This window comes from Haematobia irritans, chromosome 5 (genome assembly GCF_050003625.1).
Source record: "Haematobia irritans isolate KBUSLIRL chromosome 5, ASM5000362v1, whole genome shotgun sequence".
Lineage (NCBI taxonomy): Eukaryota > Metazoa > Arthropoda > Insecta > Diptera > Muscidae > Haematobia > Haematobia irritans.
The window spans coordinates 82,093,305-82,110,989 of record NC_134401.1 but is presented as its reverse complement, the minus strand read 5'-3'; the positions used below and the strand labels follow the sequence as shown (position 1 = coordinate 82,110,989).

Below are 17,685 nucleotides of genomic sequence, written 5' to 3'. Positions count from 1 at the left end.
ATTTATTAGACATTATTATTTTTTTTAGTTGTTAAATAAAATTTTGTATTTTGAAGGAAAAACTTGGAGTTGAATTCTGCAAAAATGTCTCTAGTACCATATGAAGTTCAAGATGGGGGCAGTTTTAGTAAAATTTACAAATTTAAATAAATAATGAACTAATTTGTGAGAAATACTAATTTAGTAAAACTTTATGCTTTATTTATGTATAATTTTTTCCGTTTTTTACTTCATTTAAATAACGTACGCATTAGAGTAAATGAAACTTTGTCCAAACATAATAATTCCATGAACTAAAATAAAGTTAAATTGGCTTTAGAGAAATAAAGGGTGCATCTAGAGCAATATGTTATTTTTTGAAGGTGAACATGTAAAATGTCTGTCGCTACAACATTTTTTTTCTCGGTCATTAGGTATCTGATTTCGTCAACCATTTTACGTTTGGCCAAAAACAAAATTTTCGCGGCACACAGAAAAAAATTTCCGTAGTTAAACTAACGCTAAATAAATCTTATTTTTAGTGCAAAAAAAAATATTTATTTGTAGTTAAATTTTATTATTTTTTGCAACATTTTCCTTCTCCCAATGAAAATTTCGTTTTCGTTAAGTATGTCTCAAAGATTTTAAGAACTAAACGTAAGTATAAAGTTCAATGACGGTACACATAAGTTCAATATGAACTAAAGCAAATGAAAATTTTCGTACGATTCCCAAAAATAGTAAGAATGTCTGCTTACAATGGTCATGATGTGGCGCCAATGATTTTCTTCTTTATTTTTAGTTAAATTCTTCTTCTATGAGAGGGTGTAATTTCGAGAACTGCAGTTAAAAAGTACAACGGGGCATTAAATTTTCCTGGTTTTAACAAAGCTTTGTGGAAATCTCAACATGTGGAGTAAAATTTAGTTCAATTTTCGTACTTTACTTTATTCTAGCAGTTCACTCTTTTTTTTTTTGGGCATGTTCCCCATGCAAGAATAACATTTTGCTCTAGGAGTTGATCATATTCATTGTCTGTGTATGTGGTATGTCCCACCAACCGAATACCCCGGTAAATTTGGACATTAACTTCAGAACACATATTGTTTCTCTGATAATTATGGATTAGATTGTCCTATAGTGGAATTTGACATATGACCCTATCCATGGCAAACTCGCAACAATAGAAAATAATTCAAATCGTTAATAAGATTCAATATCGAGTTTTCTTGGCACCATTCACTTTTCATTCAAATCTTGGAACATAATTCAAGTGCCTATCTATGTATGCTGCTGCCCGTTTGCAGTTGCTTTTAAATGCATTTTTATGTAACATTTTTATACAATAATGACGACAACAACAGATATCCCATTTATGCCAATTTGAATGGAGTTAGAGCAACAGCGAATGTTTAAGACAGTTTTGTCAACTTTTGTTTTCAGCCGTAATTTTGAACTGAAACTGCTACTGTGGCGTTTCATGTTGGTTTCCCAGTCCACAGTCGTCCCATAGCCTTTTGTTTTGTGTCATTTTTCCCCTCCAACCTGTTTAGGTGGACTTAATGAAATCTTTTTGTCATCTTTAGGAAAAACTTTTTGTTCCAAAGTAAATGGATCTTTTTAGTCAGTAAAAGACTAAGTTTTGCCTACAACTCCACCACTAGCACTTAACTGCATGTGAGAGTTTTTGGGGTCTACTCTTGCATTCGGTGTGCAATGACAGTGGCAAACAATGACCATTTAGAATCGCTGATGAAAACGGCAGATGTATGAGGCAAAAAAGGAACCAAGCAATCTTGGAAAATCCAAGGAAACTCTAACCATTGTCACCACTAGAGAGTGAAAAACAAAAATTCATGCCAGCCACCATAAAAAGAAAAATATTAAAAGTAAAATCTTGAGTGCGACAAAAATACTGTAATTTTATGATTTTGTGTCAGCTACCATTCCATGCCAAGTGTTTTCTAACATGATGGTTTGTGAAGTCTTAGCGAAAGGAAAAACTTGAGAAAACTTTTCCAAAAAAACGCGTTGTGTAAGTTTGTAGGCAACTTTAAATGGTATGTTTTATTTACATTAGATACGCTCGTAGTAACGCAAAGTTGCCAACAAAACGACAAAACTATCTTGTATCAGAGTATGGAGCATGTGTGTGTGTGATTGATGACCGAAAATGTTTATTGGGTTATAACGAATTTAATGGTTATAATATTCCCACCATAATATAATAGCTGAAATCTTAATCAAACGAATTTTTTTGGAGCCCTAAGTGGCGCAAATGCGGATAGGAAATATAAAATTTGAAATGGAGCAATGACACCTACCTCTTTTTATGCTAAAAACTCATAAAACAAAGTCGAAAGTCACGACGCCAAATATCGACTTTCCAACAATTGCAAAAATCGAAATTCAATATTTTCAAATTTTTAAAAAGTCGTAGAATCGAATTTTCTAAACCTCAAAAAAGCGACAAGTTGATTTTCTAAATTTTGAAAACAGTAAAAAGTCCACTGCTTAACCCATTTCCTACTCGCTTGAGTACAGAAAATTGGCAACATTTAATATCGCGGAACTTTGTTTGCAAATTAAATTAGGCAACTTTTCTTTTTGTTTTTTTTTTATGTTTTATGTTTTATGCTTTTTGTTTTTATGTTTTTTGATTTTTATATTTTTAACTGAAGTTAAGTGTAAATATATAAATGAATTTAAATTTGTTTTTTTTCTTATTTATTTTAAATGGTTTCGGCGTTTAATGGGTTAATGGAGGTAGACTTTTAAATCGAGTAAAATATAAGTCGGACGTTATATCCATTGTTAAATAAAATGTTTCTGTTAAATAAAATTTGTATAATCGGCTCGTGGGCGCCGAAAAATATGCTACATAAATATAACTGTTTGCGTTGCTTGATATGCCACCGTGGTGCAATGGGTAGCATGCCCGCCTTGCATACACAAGGTCGTGGGTTCGATTCCTGCTTCGACCGAACACCAAAAAAGTTTTTCAGCGGTGGATTATTCCACCTCAGTAATGCTGGTGACATGTATGTGGGTTTCAAAGCTTTTCTAAGTGGTTTCACTGCAATGTGGAACGCCATTCGGACTCAGCTATAAAAAGGAGGTCCCTTGTCATTGAGCTTAACATGGAATCGAGCAGCACTCAGTGATAAGACAGAAGTTCACCAATGTGGTATCACAATGGACTGAATAGCCTAAGTGAGCCTGATACATCGGGCTGCCACCTAACCTAACCTAACCTAACCTTGCGTTGCTTGTGCGTTGGTGGCTATAGCGATAATTGTCTGCTGATGACAGTAACAGCTACACGCAAAGAAAAAAAACGTTTGGAAAACGTGTACCGAAAACGTTTTTCTTTTGTTAGAGTTTTTTGAATTGCTTGGAAAATTTTAAACTTTTATCGGCAAGAAAATCGTTTGGTACAAAATTTTTATATTTTCAATAAAAAAATATTTTTTAAGCAACAACTTTCTTTTCTGACTTTAAGTCTTTAATAAGACACATTTTACAGTTCATAGTAAAAATTTAATATAGTACTATGTAATGTTGAACATCTTTTCGGAATCTTCCGAACATATCTGGAATATATGCAAAAAAAAATCTTTTGGTGTTCGGTCGCAGCAGGGATCGAACCAATGACCCCTGGCATGCAAGGCGGACGTAGCAACCACTGCTCCACGGTGCCCAACTAAATGTATGTTTCTGTTAAGAAAAATTTGTTTAATCGGCTTGTGAGCGCCGCAAGCTATGCTATATAAATATAACTTATATGGGTAATTGTCTATTGAGGTCAATAACGGCTACATAGCTCGGTGGATAGTGTGTTGGCTTACAAATTGCATGGTCTGCGGTTCGACTCTCCGACCAGGCGAAAGGTAAAATTTAAAAAAATATAACATCGAATAATTTCTTCTACATTGTTTGTATTACAGAAAAAGGAGCTAAGAACTAAAGCATCTCGTGGAAGTGGGAAAGTTGTGAGGGAAAATGCAATTAGCCAGAAAATATTGTGGTTTTGAGTTAATCTTTATGAAATTGTTTTTACATCCTGGAAAAGAATAAACGTTTATCACAAAAAGTATATACTTTTATTATTTTTTTTTTGCGTATAGTATGGAAGAAAGTGTTTATAATCTTTGATACGTGAGTTTGTGGATCGAAATAAGATCCAGATATATAAATAAATGCATTAAATATTATTCGTTAAAGTTTCTATATATTTACCTTAAACTTTACGTTTGTTTGCTATTGTGAACTCCAATATTATTCCTTCAAACTATGAAATATTATATAGCAAGTCAAAAAAAAAAAAAATAATTATGTCTAATAAAATTTCTTGAATTTGTCGAAAAATGTTATTGGATACTGCCGAAACATCAATATGTTTGTTTTATGTGAACATATTATATGTTTGGAAGCATTTTCAGCCCAAAAATATTATATGCTTGGAAGAATTTTCCCCAAAGAAGATTGTGCTCATTCCCTCACATAATTTTCACTTCCACGAAATTTTTGTTTAGTTCTTGGCATCTTTTTCTCTAATACAAATAATGTTGAAGAAATTATTCACTTTTATAATTTTTTTAAATTTTACCTTTCGCCTGCACGGAGAATCGAACCGAGGACCATACAGTTTGTAAGCCAACACACTATCCACTGGGCTACGTAGCTGTTATAGTCACCAGCAGATAAATATCGTTATAAGTTATGTTTATATAGCATAGTTTGCAGCGCCCACGAGCCCATGCAAACATAACATTATTGAACAGAAACATACATTTGTTTGCCACGTGGAGCAGTGACAAGCATGTCTGCCTTGTATGCAAAGGGTCGTGGGTTCAATCCCTGCTCCGACCGAACACTTTTTTTTTATTTTATTTTTTTTTAATTTACACATAATTTACATATACTATATTAAATTTTTATAATGAAACTTGGCTTATTAAAGATTTATAGTCAGTAACAGTGCTTGATATAAACGAAATTGACTGATTTTTGGATAAAATATTTTTTTATTGCAAAAATAACAATTTTGTAACAAAAAACTGTTTTTGGTACAAAACTTTAAAATTTGGAGGAAATTCAAAAACTCTAACAAAAGAAGAACGTGGAGTCGAGTATAAACATACATATATAATTTTATAATATAAACATAAATTTATTTAGGAGTGAACAGCTTTTTACTAGCATTTAACACCATCGCTCTAAAATGCCTTTTATTTTTCTTTCATAATTCATTTTAAAGGAAATAAACTTTTTAAATTGTTTTAGCTGCAAAACTCGAACTTAATGCCCGCTTTTATATTTACGTCCGATAACTCCTCGTGGACTGCTTATTAAAAAAGAGGAACTAAACTTTGTTTTTTTACATTTTACTGTGTCATTTTTCACTATTTCCTCCTTATTTTATTTTACTGTCCCAACTCTAAAAAGAGTATAGTGCACTTTCGTTATTTTTATGAAGACCCTTGATTCCTTTTAACGAACGAAGAAAAAATTGTGCCCATAATGCCAAAATGATAAACAAAACACATGTCCACACATACATAAAATGCTGCTCTCAAGGCGAAAACATATGCTGTTTGGTTTTCAAATGTCTATTCTCTTGATTCCGAATGTCTATTCTCTTTATTCAAATTAAATAATATTTAGACTTAAGCATATCAAATTTTTGGCCTTATCATAAAACAGTTTTCCGAAACAACATACAAGCGGTTTCACAGGAATTGTTCTCTTTTGATTCTTTCGCTGTGTTATGTTGATATCAACTCTCCCAGTTTCCATCTCTATTTCTTTGTCAACTCTCCCGGTTTCCATCTCTATTTCTTTCTCCATACTCTCTCTCTCTCGCTTTGATTAAAATATCACAACATGTGTATGTTTAGTCGAAATTTGTAAATTTATATATGTTTGCATTCAGACATATAATTTTTATGAAACATTCATGCCCCAAACATAATATATTCTAACATATTAACATAGATGTCCCAAACATTTAGTGTTAGTTTAGGAACATTACATGTTTGCACTTAAATATATTGTGTTTTAAAATTGTGCCCGAAACACATTTTATTTATATCGGAACATATGAAAAATATATTTTTCTAACAGTGTACGTACGTACAATTTTCGGATAATTTCTCCTTAGATTTTTTGCTCATTGTTACTTTTAAGTAAACTTCTCACGCCAGTTTTTTGTTTAAAAACAGGAGAAGTTTTCAAAATTTCCTCGGGGACGTCTAAGCTAAATATACACTAAAACATTGTTATTAAAAGGAGACCAAACAAATTATGGCGAGGACAATTAATTCGTTATATAAAGCGATTCATTTTATAATAGCGGAGTTCCATTGTCCAATGTTTTCATTTTTATCACTTTTGGCATTCATTCATTCTTCTATTCGGTACTCCCTTATATAATTGACATAGCCCACCATTCGCGTGATTTATTTAATTAAATGAACATGCGAATTCGACTTTTAATTAATGTTTATGTTTTCGGAAACGTGTGTAAAAGAGTGTGAGAACTTACATTTTGGCAAGGACGTTCATCAGACAACAGTCGCACAGCTCCACGGCCCAATGCCTCACGTTTTCGTTGTGCCGAAAATATGCGCAATTCTTTGCGTTCCTCATCACTTAAGGAGTGGCAATAGCGAACCTGTATAATAGATAGAACGAAAACAAGAAAAAGCTTCATTAATATCGAAAAATGATTTATTCGTGTCTTGAATTTGATAACTAAATGGAAATGGAGTAAACTAATTCCCATAAATGGTCATGTGTATGTGTGTGCTAACACCCTGTTAGTGAGAGAGAAAACTCAGGCGTGTTAGGATACCTCATTATCGCATCATCGACTTCTTTTTTTTTCTGCCAAGCATTTCCTGATGACTTTGTCAAGCGTACACAAGTAAAACTTAATGCGATTTGATTACATTTGCATCAGTTCACCTATGGATGGCCTAGTTTCCGCCGATTTCCTGCAATACCTGTCCCATGTTAGCTTTTATTATTTGTTGGCACTAAACATGAAATCACAACGTTAGATTGGTAGCAATGATCATAAATTCTAACGCATGTTCAACTGTGCCGTCAACGCGCCGTCAAACGTGGTGGTTGGCTGATACCGGCGGCTGGTTTTACGATTGCCCATAAATATTGTCAAAATGTCATGTAAAACATGCTGGGAATAAGCGTAAAATTAAAAAATATAAAAATACTTCAAATCGGAAAAGATATTATTCACGCTAATGATGGAGCGTAGATAACAGCATTATATATTTGAACAGTTTTATCGAAATTGGTTAGAATTGGAATTTTAAAATATATTACAAAAATTACAATAACGCACCCAAAATTTCTTTAACTTGGTTCAATTGATACAGTCATGCACGCAGTGAAGGAATATAACCACCTCAAGTCTTAGTTGAAGAATTGACACATTTGTACTTTTTTGGTACGATTTGAGTATAAACAATACCGAATCTTAAATACCCACCACCGTGAATCAAATATAATAGTTTACTTTGAAAACTCTTCGCCGAAGACGAATTTAAAGATTCTACCTATGAAGACTAGATCAGATTCTTGATTTATAAGAAACAATTTTGTTTGAGTTTTAGAGAAATCATAAACATATCGTGTAAATGATGAAATAAAGCCTTGATTTAAAATTTTAAATCTGTAGATTTTTACCGCCATTATTTAAATGATTACGAGGAGTAAAATCGGGAAATTTTACTTTCAGTTTCAAGCACTTTTTATGATCAGTGTACCTGACATACCCTCAAGAAGTGAAATCGGTCTATATCGATGCCTTACATAATGGACCGGTAATAAATAAATGCGATACAGATTTTTGAGGGTCTAAAATACCAGTATATCTACATTTTTGGGCAAATCGGATAAAAACTACGGTTTCTAGAAGCCCAAGGAGTTAAATCGGGAGATCGGTCTATATGGGGGCTATACCAAAACATGGCTCGATACACATCATATTTGGCTGACATACTTGTGGTCCTAACATATCGACACATCAATTTGTGGTCCTAAAATACCTCTAGATTTTCAATTTCAGGCAACTCGGATAGAAATATACACTTTCTACAAGAAGCTAAATCGGGAAATCGGTCCATATAGTGGCTACACCAAAACATGGACCGATACTGACCATTTTCGACACACCTCTTTATGGTCCCAAAACACCTCCAGATTTACAATTTCAGGCAAATGGGATTGTAAATACAGTTTCTAAACGCCCAAGAAGTAAAATCGGGAGATCGGTCTATATGGGAGATCGGTCCATTTTCGACACACCAAATAAAATACGTCTAGATTTTCAATTTCAGGCAAATCGGATAAAAATACACTTTCTATACGCCCAAAATTGGGAAATCGGTCCATATGGTGGCTATACCAAAACATGCACCGATAGGCACCATTTTCGGTACACTTTTTGATGGTCCTAAAATACCTCTAGATTGCCAATTTCAGGCAAATTGAATAAAAACTACGGTTTTTATAAGCCCAAGATGCCAATTCGATGTATCAGGCTCACTTAGACTATTCAGTCCATTGTGATACCACATTGGTGAACTTCTCTCTTATCACTGAGTGCTGCCCGATTCCATGTTAAGCTCAATGACAAGGGACCACCTTTTTATAGCCGAGTCCGAACGGCGTTCCACATTGCAGTGAAACCACTTAGAGAAGCTTTGAAACCCTCAGAAATGTCACCAGCATTACTGAGGTGGGATAATCCACCGCTGAAAAACTTTTTGGTGTTCGGTCGAAGTAGGAATCGAACCCACGACCTTGTGTATGCAAGGCGGGCATGCGGCCATTGCACCACGGTGACTCCCTATATATCAAAACTTGGACCGATATAGCCCATCTTCGAACTTGATCTGCCTGCAAACAAAAAACGAATCTGTGCCAAATTTCAGGACTATAGCGCCAGTATTGAAGGCTGTAGCGTGATTACAACAGACAGATGGACATGCTGATATCGTCTTAGAATTTCTCCCTGATCAAGAATATATATACTTTATGTAGTCGGAAACCGGTATTCGATGTGTTACAAACGGAATGACAAACTTATTATACCCCCGTCACCATTCTATGGTGGTGGGTATAAAAATACAGTGGTACACTGAAAAAAATATTGTCGTGAGGTCAAAGATTTCATGTCTTTAAAATACGAATGCAAATTTTGCTTAGCATAGAAGACGCATTTCTCTAATATAAAGTTTTTTTTTTTCATTGTCCAAAAGTCGACAAACTTTTTAATGAAGTCGTATTGTCCTTATAATTAAGTGATTTGACATAAAAATGGGTATCATAACATGAAAGACAAAATTTTTGGGCTAAGGTCAAGTTGACTTAAATAATTCAGAAAAATTCTTTAAAATCTAAAATTTTGAAATATTTGTATTTTTGCATCTTGACTACAAAGCAAAAAATCGTTCAAATATAGGACATTTTTTTTCAACACTTTATTTTTTACTTGAAACATAGCATAATTTCTACCGGAAGGCGAGTCTGAATTGGGAAAATAAAGTTGTCGTTAACTCGTTTTTAAAGGACTTTAGGTTAGGTTAAAATGGCAGCCCAGGACTTTGAAAGCATATGAAGAAAAAAAGCTGAAAAAAACGAAAAATTAAAATTTGCTTCCTAGAAGCAAGTACACAAAACCCAAATTTATAAGAGAAGTGTGTCTTAAAAGTGTCCTTACTTGTATTCTCCGCTTCTTTGGCTCGGAATCAATACCAAAATTTTTAGAGTAAAGACAAAATCTTTGGAACCGGACATGTTTTTTTCAGTGTACCCCTTCTCTCTTATCTCTCTTATCACTGGATGCTGCCCGATTCTATGTTAAGCTCAGTCTTTTTATAGCTGAGTCCGAACGGCGTTCCACAGTTTGTCCTTACAGATAATTTGAATACTTCTCTCAAATCAAACAGGGAATTTAAAATGATAAAAACGTCTGAATTCGAATGAGACAGATTGCTAGATATGAGATTTTTCTGGCTTGAGCAATTTATGAATTGCATCATTGTTTCAGGAAGTACCACAATAAAGTCAAGACAATCTGTATGGCAAGCAGGCGTGTTAACCATTTTATCCTGGCGGATTTCATTCACAGGCAAAAATGAAAGGGCCTTCACCTTCGAACCTGATTCAATACAATTTCAAAAATGATATTTATCATCCCTGCCTCAAACATGTTTCAAGAGCATAATGGTATTGTTTCACGGAGAACAAGGAACATTTTTGTTGCAAGTTTTTCGTTTCCCCGCTAAACATGTACATGTTAGCTGAAATCATATACCCCTTTTCGAGGAAATAATATGCATGTGGCAAACATATTAGATGCTAAACGTGAAAACACTGAAAAAAGTCCGTAGTTAAACTATTGGTGAACTTATTTTTCTTAAAAAATTAAATTTTACTTTTTTCTGAACTTTTCACAATGAAATTTTCCTTATCTCAAGTAAGTTTCATAAACTTTATGTACTATACTTGGGTATAAAGTTCAATGTGAACTAAAGAAGAAGAAAATGTTCAATGATTCCAAAAACGAGTTACAATGAATTACTGTATGGTTAAAATGCTCATGATCTGGCGCCAGTGATTTTCTTCTTTACTTTTAGTTTATTTTTTCTTCTATAAGAGGATGTAATTTCGTAAATTGTAGTTAACAAGTGTATGTACCAGGTCATTACTATTTCCCTGTGAAAGTTCGTTCTCATGTATGTTCAATTACTGACTTGACGCAACAAAATATCGGCCGGGATTCCCAGTTAAGCAAAAAATTACGTTTTATCGTCATTTTAACGACATTATGTCCTTAATGTACACCCTCAAAAAATTGCCTCTGTAACATATACTCCCTAATGTATTCTTCTTCAAGCATATATATTTTTTTCAAACAAAAAATTGTTTGTGCTGTACAAACATATTATGTTTTACCCTCACTATGTTGTTAAGGCCCCCAATAGTTCAAGTTTCTAAATATTTTTGTGCTTGCAGCAAAATGTCTCAGATTTAATTTACACCCCAAATATTTGTTGTGTAAAAAATATGGACGTGCAACCTACATTTTTATACCCTCCTCCATAGGATGGGGGGGTATATTAACTTTGTCATTCCGTTTGTAACACATCGAAATATTGCTCTAAGACCCCATAAAGTATATATATTCTGGGTCGTGGTGAAATTCTGAGTCGATCTGAGCATGTCCGTCCGTCCGTCTGTTAAAATCACGCTAACTTCCGAACGAAACAAGCTATCGACTTGAAACTTGGCACATGTAGTTGTTATTGATGTAGGTCGGATGGTATTGCAAATATCGGTCCACTCTTACGTATAGCCCCCATATAAACGGACCCTCAAATTTGGCTTGCGGAGCCTCTAAGAGAAGCAAATTTCATCCGATCCGGCTGAAATTTGGTACATGGTGTTAGTATATGGTCTCTAATGACCATGCAAAAATTGGTCCATATCGGCCAATAATTAGTGAACTCTCTATTTCACTAAAGCCATATTAACTATATATTAGTTCATAGAATCATTATGTTTGGAAAATGTTTATTTTAGTCAAATAATTTTTTGCGTATGTTAGTTAAATGAACTAAAAAAAGGGAAAAAGTTATACACAAAAGCATAAAGATTTCCTAATTTCGTTTTTCTTACAAAATAGTTCATTATTTCTTTAAATTTGTAAATTTTACCAAAAATGTGTCCATCATGAACTTCGTATGTCACTAAAGACATTCTTGCAATTTTGAACTCCAAGATTTCTCTTAAAACTACAAAATTTTCTTTAACTACTGAAAAAATTTAGTTATGTCTAATAAATTTTCTTGAATTTGTCGAAAAATATTTACTTATTTTTGCCATATCGGAGTGATGCCAGCGCTTGTAATACCGTTTAGTTAAAATTTTCTAAAAAAGTTCCAAATTTTCTAAAATTAATCGAAAGTTATCTTTCCTGGTGGATTCACTGTTTTTTCAGTGTAGGACCCATATAAACCGATCACCAGATTTAACCTCCGGAGACTCTTGGAAGACCAAAATTCATCTGATTCAGTTGAAATTTGGTACGTGGTGTTAATATATGGCCTCAAACAAAAATTGGTCGAAATCGGTCCATAATTATATATAGGCCCCATATACACCGATCCCCAGATTTGAAGGCTCCCGAGCCCCTTGGAAGAACAAAATTCATCCGATTCGGTTGAAATTTGGTACGTGATATTAGTATATGGTATCCAACAACCATGCAAGAATTGGTTCATATCAGTCCATAATTATATATACCCCCCATAAAAACCGATCCCCAGATTTGACCTCCGGTGCCTTTTGGAGGAGCAAAATTCATCCGATCTGTTTGAAATTTGGTACGTGGTGGTAGTATATGATATTTAACAACCATGCCAAAAGTGGTCCATATCAGTCCATAATCATTTATAGCCCCCATATAAACCGATCCCGAGATTTGGTTTTGGAGCCTCTTGGAGGAGCAAATTTCATCCGAGTCAGTTGAAATTTGGTACATGGTGCTAGTTAACAACCATGCCTAACTAGATCCATATCGGTCTATAGTTATATATAGCCCTCAGATAAATCGATGCCCAATCACACAAAAATTGGTCCATATCAAGTTCATAATTGTATATAGCCCCCATACAAGCGATCTCCATATTTCAATTCTGGCTCTCTACGTATCGTGCAAAAAGACCATATCGATTCGTAATTATTTGTAGACTTACCTATACATAAATTTTTTGTCTAATGTATACCACGTATGGACTAACTCACAATTTAGAAAACGATGTTAAGAAGTTTTAAGATACCACAACCCAAGTAATTCGATTGTGGTTGACAGTCTTTCGTAGAAGTTTCTACACAATCCATGGTGGAGGGTACATAAGATTCGGCCTGGCCGAACGTACGGCCGTATATACTTGTTGTTTGCTGCAATTAAACTTACAGTTTTACATATCTATACATGACTTTCGTTATCTGCATCCGTCGCCATCTTTATCTCTCGCTCTCTCCGAAGTTTTTAAACATATATATGTTTATACGAAATTTCAAAATTAATATATGTTTGCAACTAAAGATAATATATATAGAAAATGTAATATCCCAAACATAATATTTTCTAATATATTTACATTTGTTTCCAATACATATTATACTAATTTATGAACATTATATGTTTGCACTGAAATATAATATGTTAAAAATTTGAGTTCTAAACAAATTATTTTTACACCGAAACATATTAAAAACAGTCTTTTTCGTCCGTGTAGACCGTTGTAATTATTTTTTTTCGTGAGATTACATTCGGACAGCTTGTAGCTCGATTTTGACCGAATCAGACTAATAGTGAAGATAGTGGTCATATCGATCTTCTTCGGTACGAAGAATTTGTTCTGAAAGAATCAGACATTACGGTTAAGATAAAGAAATTAATTTGGGCGTCAACAATGGTTAGCCTACCCGCCTAGCCTACAAAGAGCCAAGGGTTCAATCCAAGCAAACACCAAAAAGTTTCTCACTAATGCTGATGACAATTCTGAGTGTTTCAAAGCTTTTCTAAGTGGTTTCGCCGTTCGGACTTGGCTACGAAAAAAGGTCCCTTATTATAGTGCTACATATAAAATCGGGCAGCACTCATTGATAAGAGAGAAGTTCACCACGTGTGGTATCACAATGGACTAAATAGTCTAAGTGAGCCAAAAAAAAAAATGGGATGCCAATATACCAAATCCATCTAAATTTTAACAAAATTTAGCAAACAACTTTCTTTTTAATAATACCCCCAAATTTTGATGTATACTTTTTCAGTAAGGTTTGATAACTTAACTTGTGCTTTTTCTTACATCTCTAACGTTTAAAGTCATTTGTTTGCACTTACCTCATTGTCCTGTGGTGGTAATTGATGCAGCAACTGTTTTATGCGATATTTCTCACCAGGGCTATTTACATACGGCACCTTATCGTCTGGTAGCTGTGAGAAATATAAGCGCACCTGTAAAAGGAAAGTGAAAAAATATGACATAATTAAATTAAAATGTAACAAAGAAAACAATATTCATTTGCTGATTACAATAAATCGTTTCATAATGTTGCCATTTTTGGTTGCCTCTATTTCATCCCCAATGATTATAAACTAGGCAATTTATCATGAAACTTGTTTATTTTTTGGTATCATTGCCATTTTAGTCAGTTTATGGAGCTTTCCTTTATAACCACAATAAACCAGCACCATCCATTAGGCTGAATCTGTTTCTTTCTATTTGTCCGTCTTTTTTGTTGTAAGTCTATCCTGCTGCCATCGATTAAGTTTATTTTTCTTTGGGTTCAAGACTCACATGGAGTTCAAAGCGAAAAGTAACTTTCACTCTCCTTGCTTTGGAGGCATGACAATTTGGTCAATTTCGATTAAAAAACTAATGACGAGCCATGCATCATTCGGGGGTATCAACATGTGACAGTGCACCCAAATGGCTTTTGTGGAGCGTTATCACCACATTCAAGTGTAGCATAAATAGCCGTTAGGGGATTTTACGAGCACTTGAAATGCCCTCTGGCACTTGGTCTTTGTCAGCCTCTTGGTTTATCCTTGCATGGATTAGCATTCATGCAATAGTTTCCATTTTCCCTTTATGCAGGCAACCCCTCCTTCAACATGAAGCCATTCATTCATGTCTATGCCACTAGTTTTCGATGGTGCCATTAATGCTGTGTGTGCATCAATTCGAGTGGAGTTCAATTAGTTACCCATCACCCATGCCAAAGTCCAGTTTGCAGTCCACAGTGTTTAATTTGAAGGAAAAACACAAGAATTTTTTTTGTTTGTATCAGGCGTATTTCATTTCCTGAATAGACTTAGCCTTGGCTCCCATCTACTACTCCATTTAGTTCCCTTTCGCAATATAGAACTCCCGATTCTTATCACATCTTCATGAAATTTTGAATACTGGGAGTTTTTCTTACCAGGACGAAAATTAATACGAATAAATACTGCACGCAAAGAAAAATTAAAGCTTTCGGAAAATGCCGGCAAAGTTGTTATTTTGTTCAAGTTTGCACCTCTTCGAAAAGTTCAAACTTTTATCACAAAAAAATTGCTTATTAGAAAGCTTTTATTTGTTTTTAAATAAAAACATTTTTATCGAAGTATTATGGTGTCTGACGGGCTCAATGAAGAAAAGAAAGGAAAACGCCTTAAAATTACATCTCAACATCACGCCCGCCCCCGAGGAACACGTGCTCACAAAAAAGGATTTTTTATCGAATCATCAAGGCAGATGAGAAATTGCGTCTTACATCAGTGTAGGAAGAAACAAAGAAAGTCGCTGAAATTAAGAGTCAAACAAGATCTTCACCCAAGATGTCATGTTTAAAAGAAACGCCACTGCCAACCAGAAACTCTAGATTCGGTAGTAGAAACATGTGAATGAGACTATTTGACTCCAAACGGTCTATAAGCAAGTGATGGGGAGCCACCATGGTTAGCATGCCCGAAAGCTCCCAAACCAAACACGGAATCGGGCAGTACTCAGATAGAAGTTCTCCACTTGTGGTATCGCAATGGAATAAATGTCTAAGTGAGCCCAAAATAACGGGCTACACGGACGAAAAAGACTGTTTTTCATATTTTTGGGTGTAAAATTATATGTTTAAATTTTTAAATTTTAAATTTTTTAACTTAATATTTTTAAGTGCCACCATATAATGTTCCTAAACTAGCATAATATGTTCTAACATATGTTAATATGTTAGAACATATGTTAATATGTTAGAACATATTATGTTTGGGACATAAACTGTTTGTAAATGTAATATACTAAGATGCAAACATATATTAATTTAGAAATAAGCTATAAACATATATGTGTTTAGAAAGAGAGACCTAAATAGATAGTAAAAGAAAGGAAGTAACCAATTGGCGTCTTAAAAATATATCCACACAAAGAAAGTTTCATTAAATTTTTTTACTACCAGTGTATGCTCCAAGGTGAAACATAATATGTTTGAACTATACAAACAATATTTTGTTTGGACCAATCCTGAAAATATATATGTATGAAGCAAAATGTGTTTGGGGTATATGTTACAGAAGTGATTTTGTTTGAGGGTGCAGTCTATTACACTAAAAGGTGATACGGTCAAAATTTGGTCAATATAAACTTGACGTATTTCTTTCAATTTTGCATTTCAAAAACCTGAACACCCCTCATTTTGAAGGTGTACGTGTTTAGAATGTTGCTCCTATTTTGATTTTAGAATTCACTCTTCAGTTGTCAAAATGCCGTCCAAGCAAGAAGAGCAGCGTATCAAAATTTTGCTCGCGCATCGCGAAAATCCGAGCTACTCGCACGCAAAGCTGGCAAAATTGCTAAAAGTTGCCAAATCAACCGTTACAAATGTAATTAAAGTGTTTGGGGAACGTTTGTCGACAGCCAGGAAGTCTGGATCGGGGGGAAATCGAAAACCGGAAGCCGCTGAGACGACAAAGAGAGTTGCCGGTAGTTTCAAGCGAAACCCTAACCTCTCTCTCCGAGATGCCGCAAATAAGCTGGGTGTTTCGTCTACAACCGTGCATCGAGCCAAAAAACGAGCCGGACTATCCACTTACAAGAAGGTAGTGACTCCAAATCGCGATGATAAAAAAAATACGACGGCCAAAGCGCGATCCCCGACGATGCTGACGAAGTTTGACTGCGTGGTAATGGACGACGAAATCTACGTCAAAGCCGACTACAAGCAGCTTCCGGGACAGGAGTTTTATACGGCAAAAGGAAGGGGAAAGGTAGCAGATATTTTCAAGCACATAAAACTGTCAAAGTTCGCAAAGAAATATCTGGTTTGGCAAGCCATCTGTACCTGTGGCTTGAAAAGCAGCATTTTCATAGCTTCCGGGACTGTCAACCAAGAAATTTACGTGAAAGAGTGTTTGAATAAACGCCTGCTGCCTTTCCTGAAGAAATACGGTTGTTCCGTACTGTTTTGGCCGGATTTGGCATCTTGCCATTACGGTAAAAAGGCCATGGAGTGGTACGCCGCCAACAACGTGCAGGTGGTTCCCAAGGACAAGAACCCTCCCAACACGCCAGAGCTCCGCCCAATTGAGAAATACTGGGCTATTGTCAAGCGGAACCTAAAGAAGACCAAAAAAACTGCTAAGGACGAGCAGCAGTTCAAGGCAAACTGGCTTTCTGCGGCGAAGAAGGTGGACAAGGTGGCTGTACAAAATCTGATGGCAGGTGTCAAGCGTGAGGCCCGGCGATTCGGATTTGGAAAAGCGAAAGCCTAACTGAATATTTTTCCTGAATTTTATACTAATTGAACTTGAAAAAGAAATATAATTTGATTTTTTAAATAAACGATTTCACCGATTTACACGCGTTTTCCCTTGACCAAATTTTGACCTATCATCCTTTAAAATAAAATATTGTCGTGAGGCCAATAATCCGCATTTGCTTAGAATAGAAGACGCATTTCTATAAAATATAAAATTTTTTTCCTTGCCCACTGTGCGTTTCTGAATTTCCTTGTGGCTGGATGACCATAGAGGTCGTTTGGATTTTGCGATAAACAATTCCACCAAATCGCTGTTTCCCCCATGCGCCAGGAAAAACTAACAGATTGTGTTGTAGTTGAGAAAATTTA

At 34.8% G+C, this 17,685-nt stretch overlaps 1 protein-coding gene across 3 annotated transcripts in view; it reads right to left on the bottom strand.

The window, feature by feature from the left end:
- The window catches only part of esn (espinas), a 348,528-nt gene that overhangs the window by 38,631 nt on the left and 292,212 nt on the right, over positions 1 to 17,685 (bottom strand). For all 3 annotated transcript variants that reach the window (XM_075312340.1, XM_075312339.1, XM_075312338.1), the window contains 2 exons: positions 13,925 to 14,038; positions 6,527 to 6,655 (listed from right to left, as the gene is read on the bottom strand). In XM_075312340.1, the coding sequence (XP_075168455.1) occupies positions 6,527 to 6,655; positions 13,925 to 14,038 (243 nt within the window). The remainder of the gene's footprint in view (positions 1 to 6,526; positions 6,656 to 13,924; positions 14,039 to 17,685) is intronic.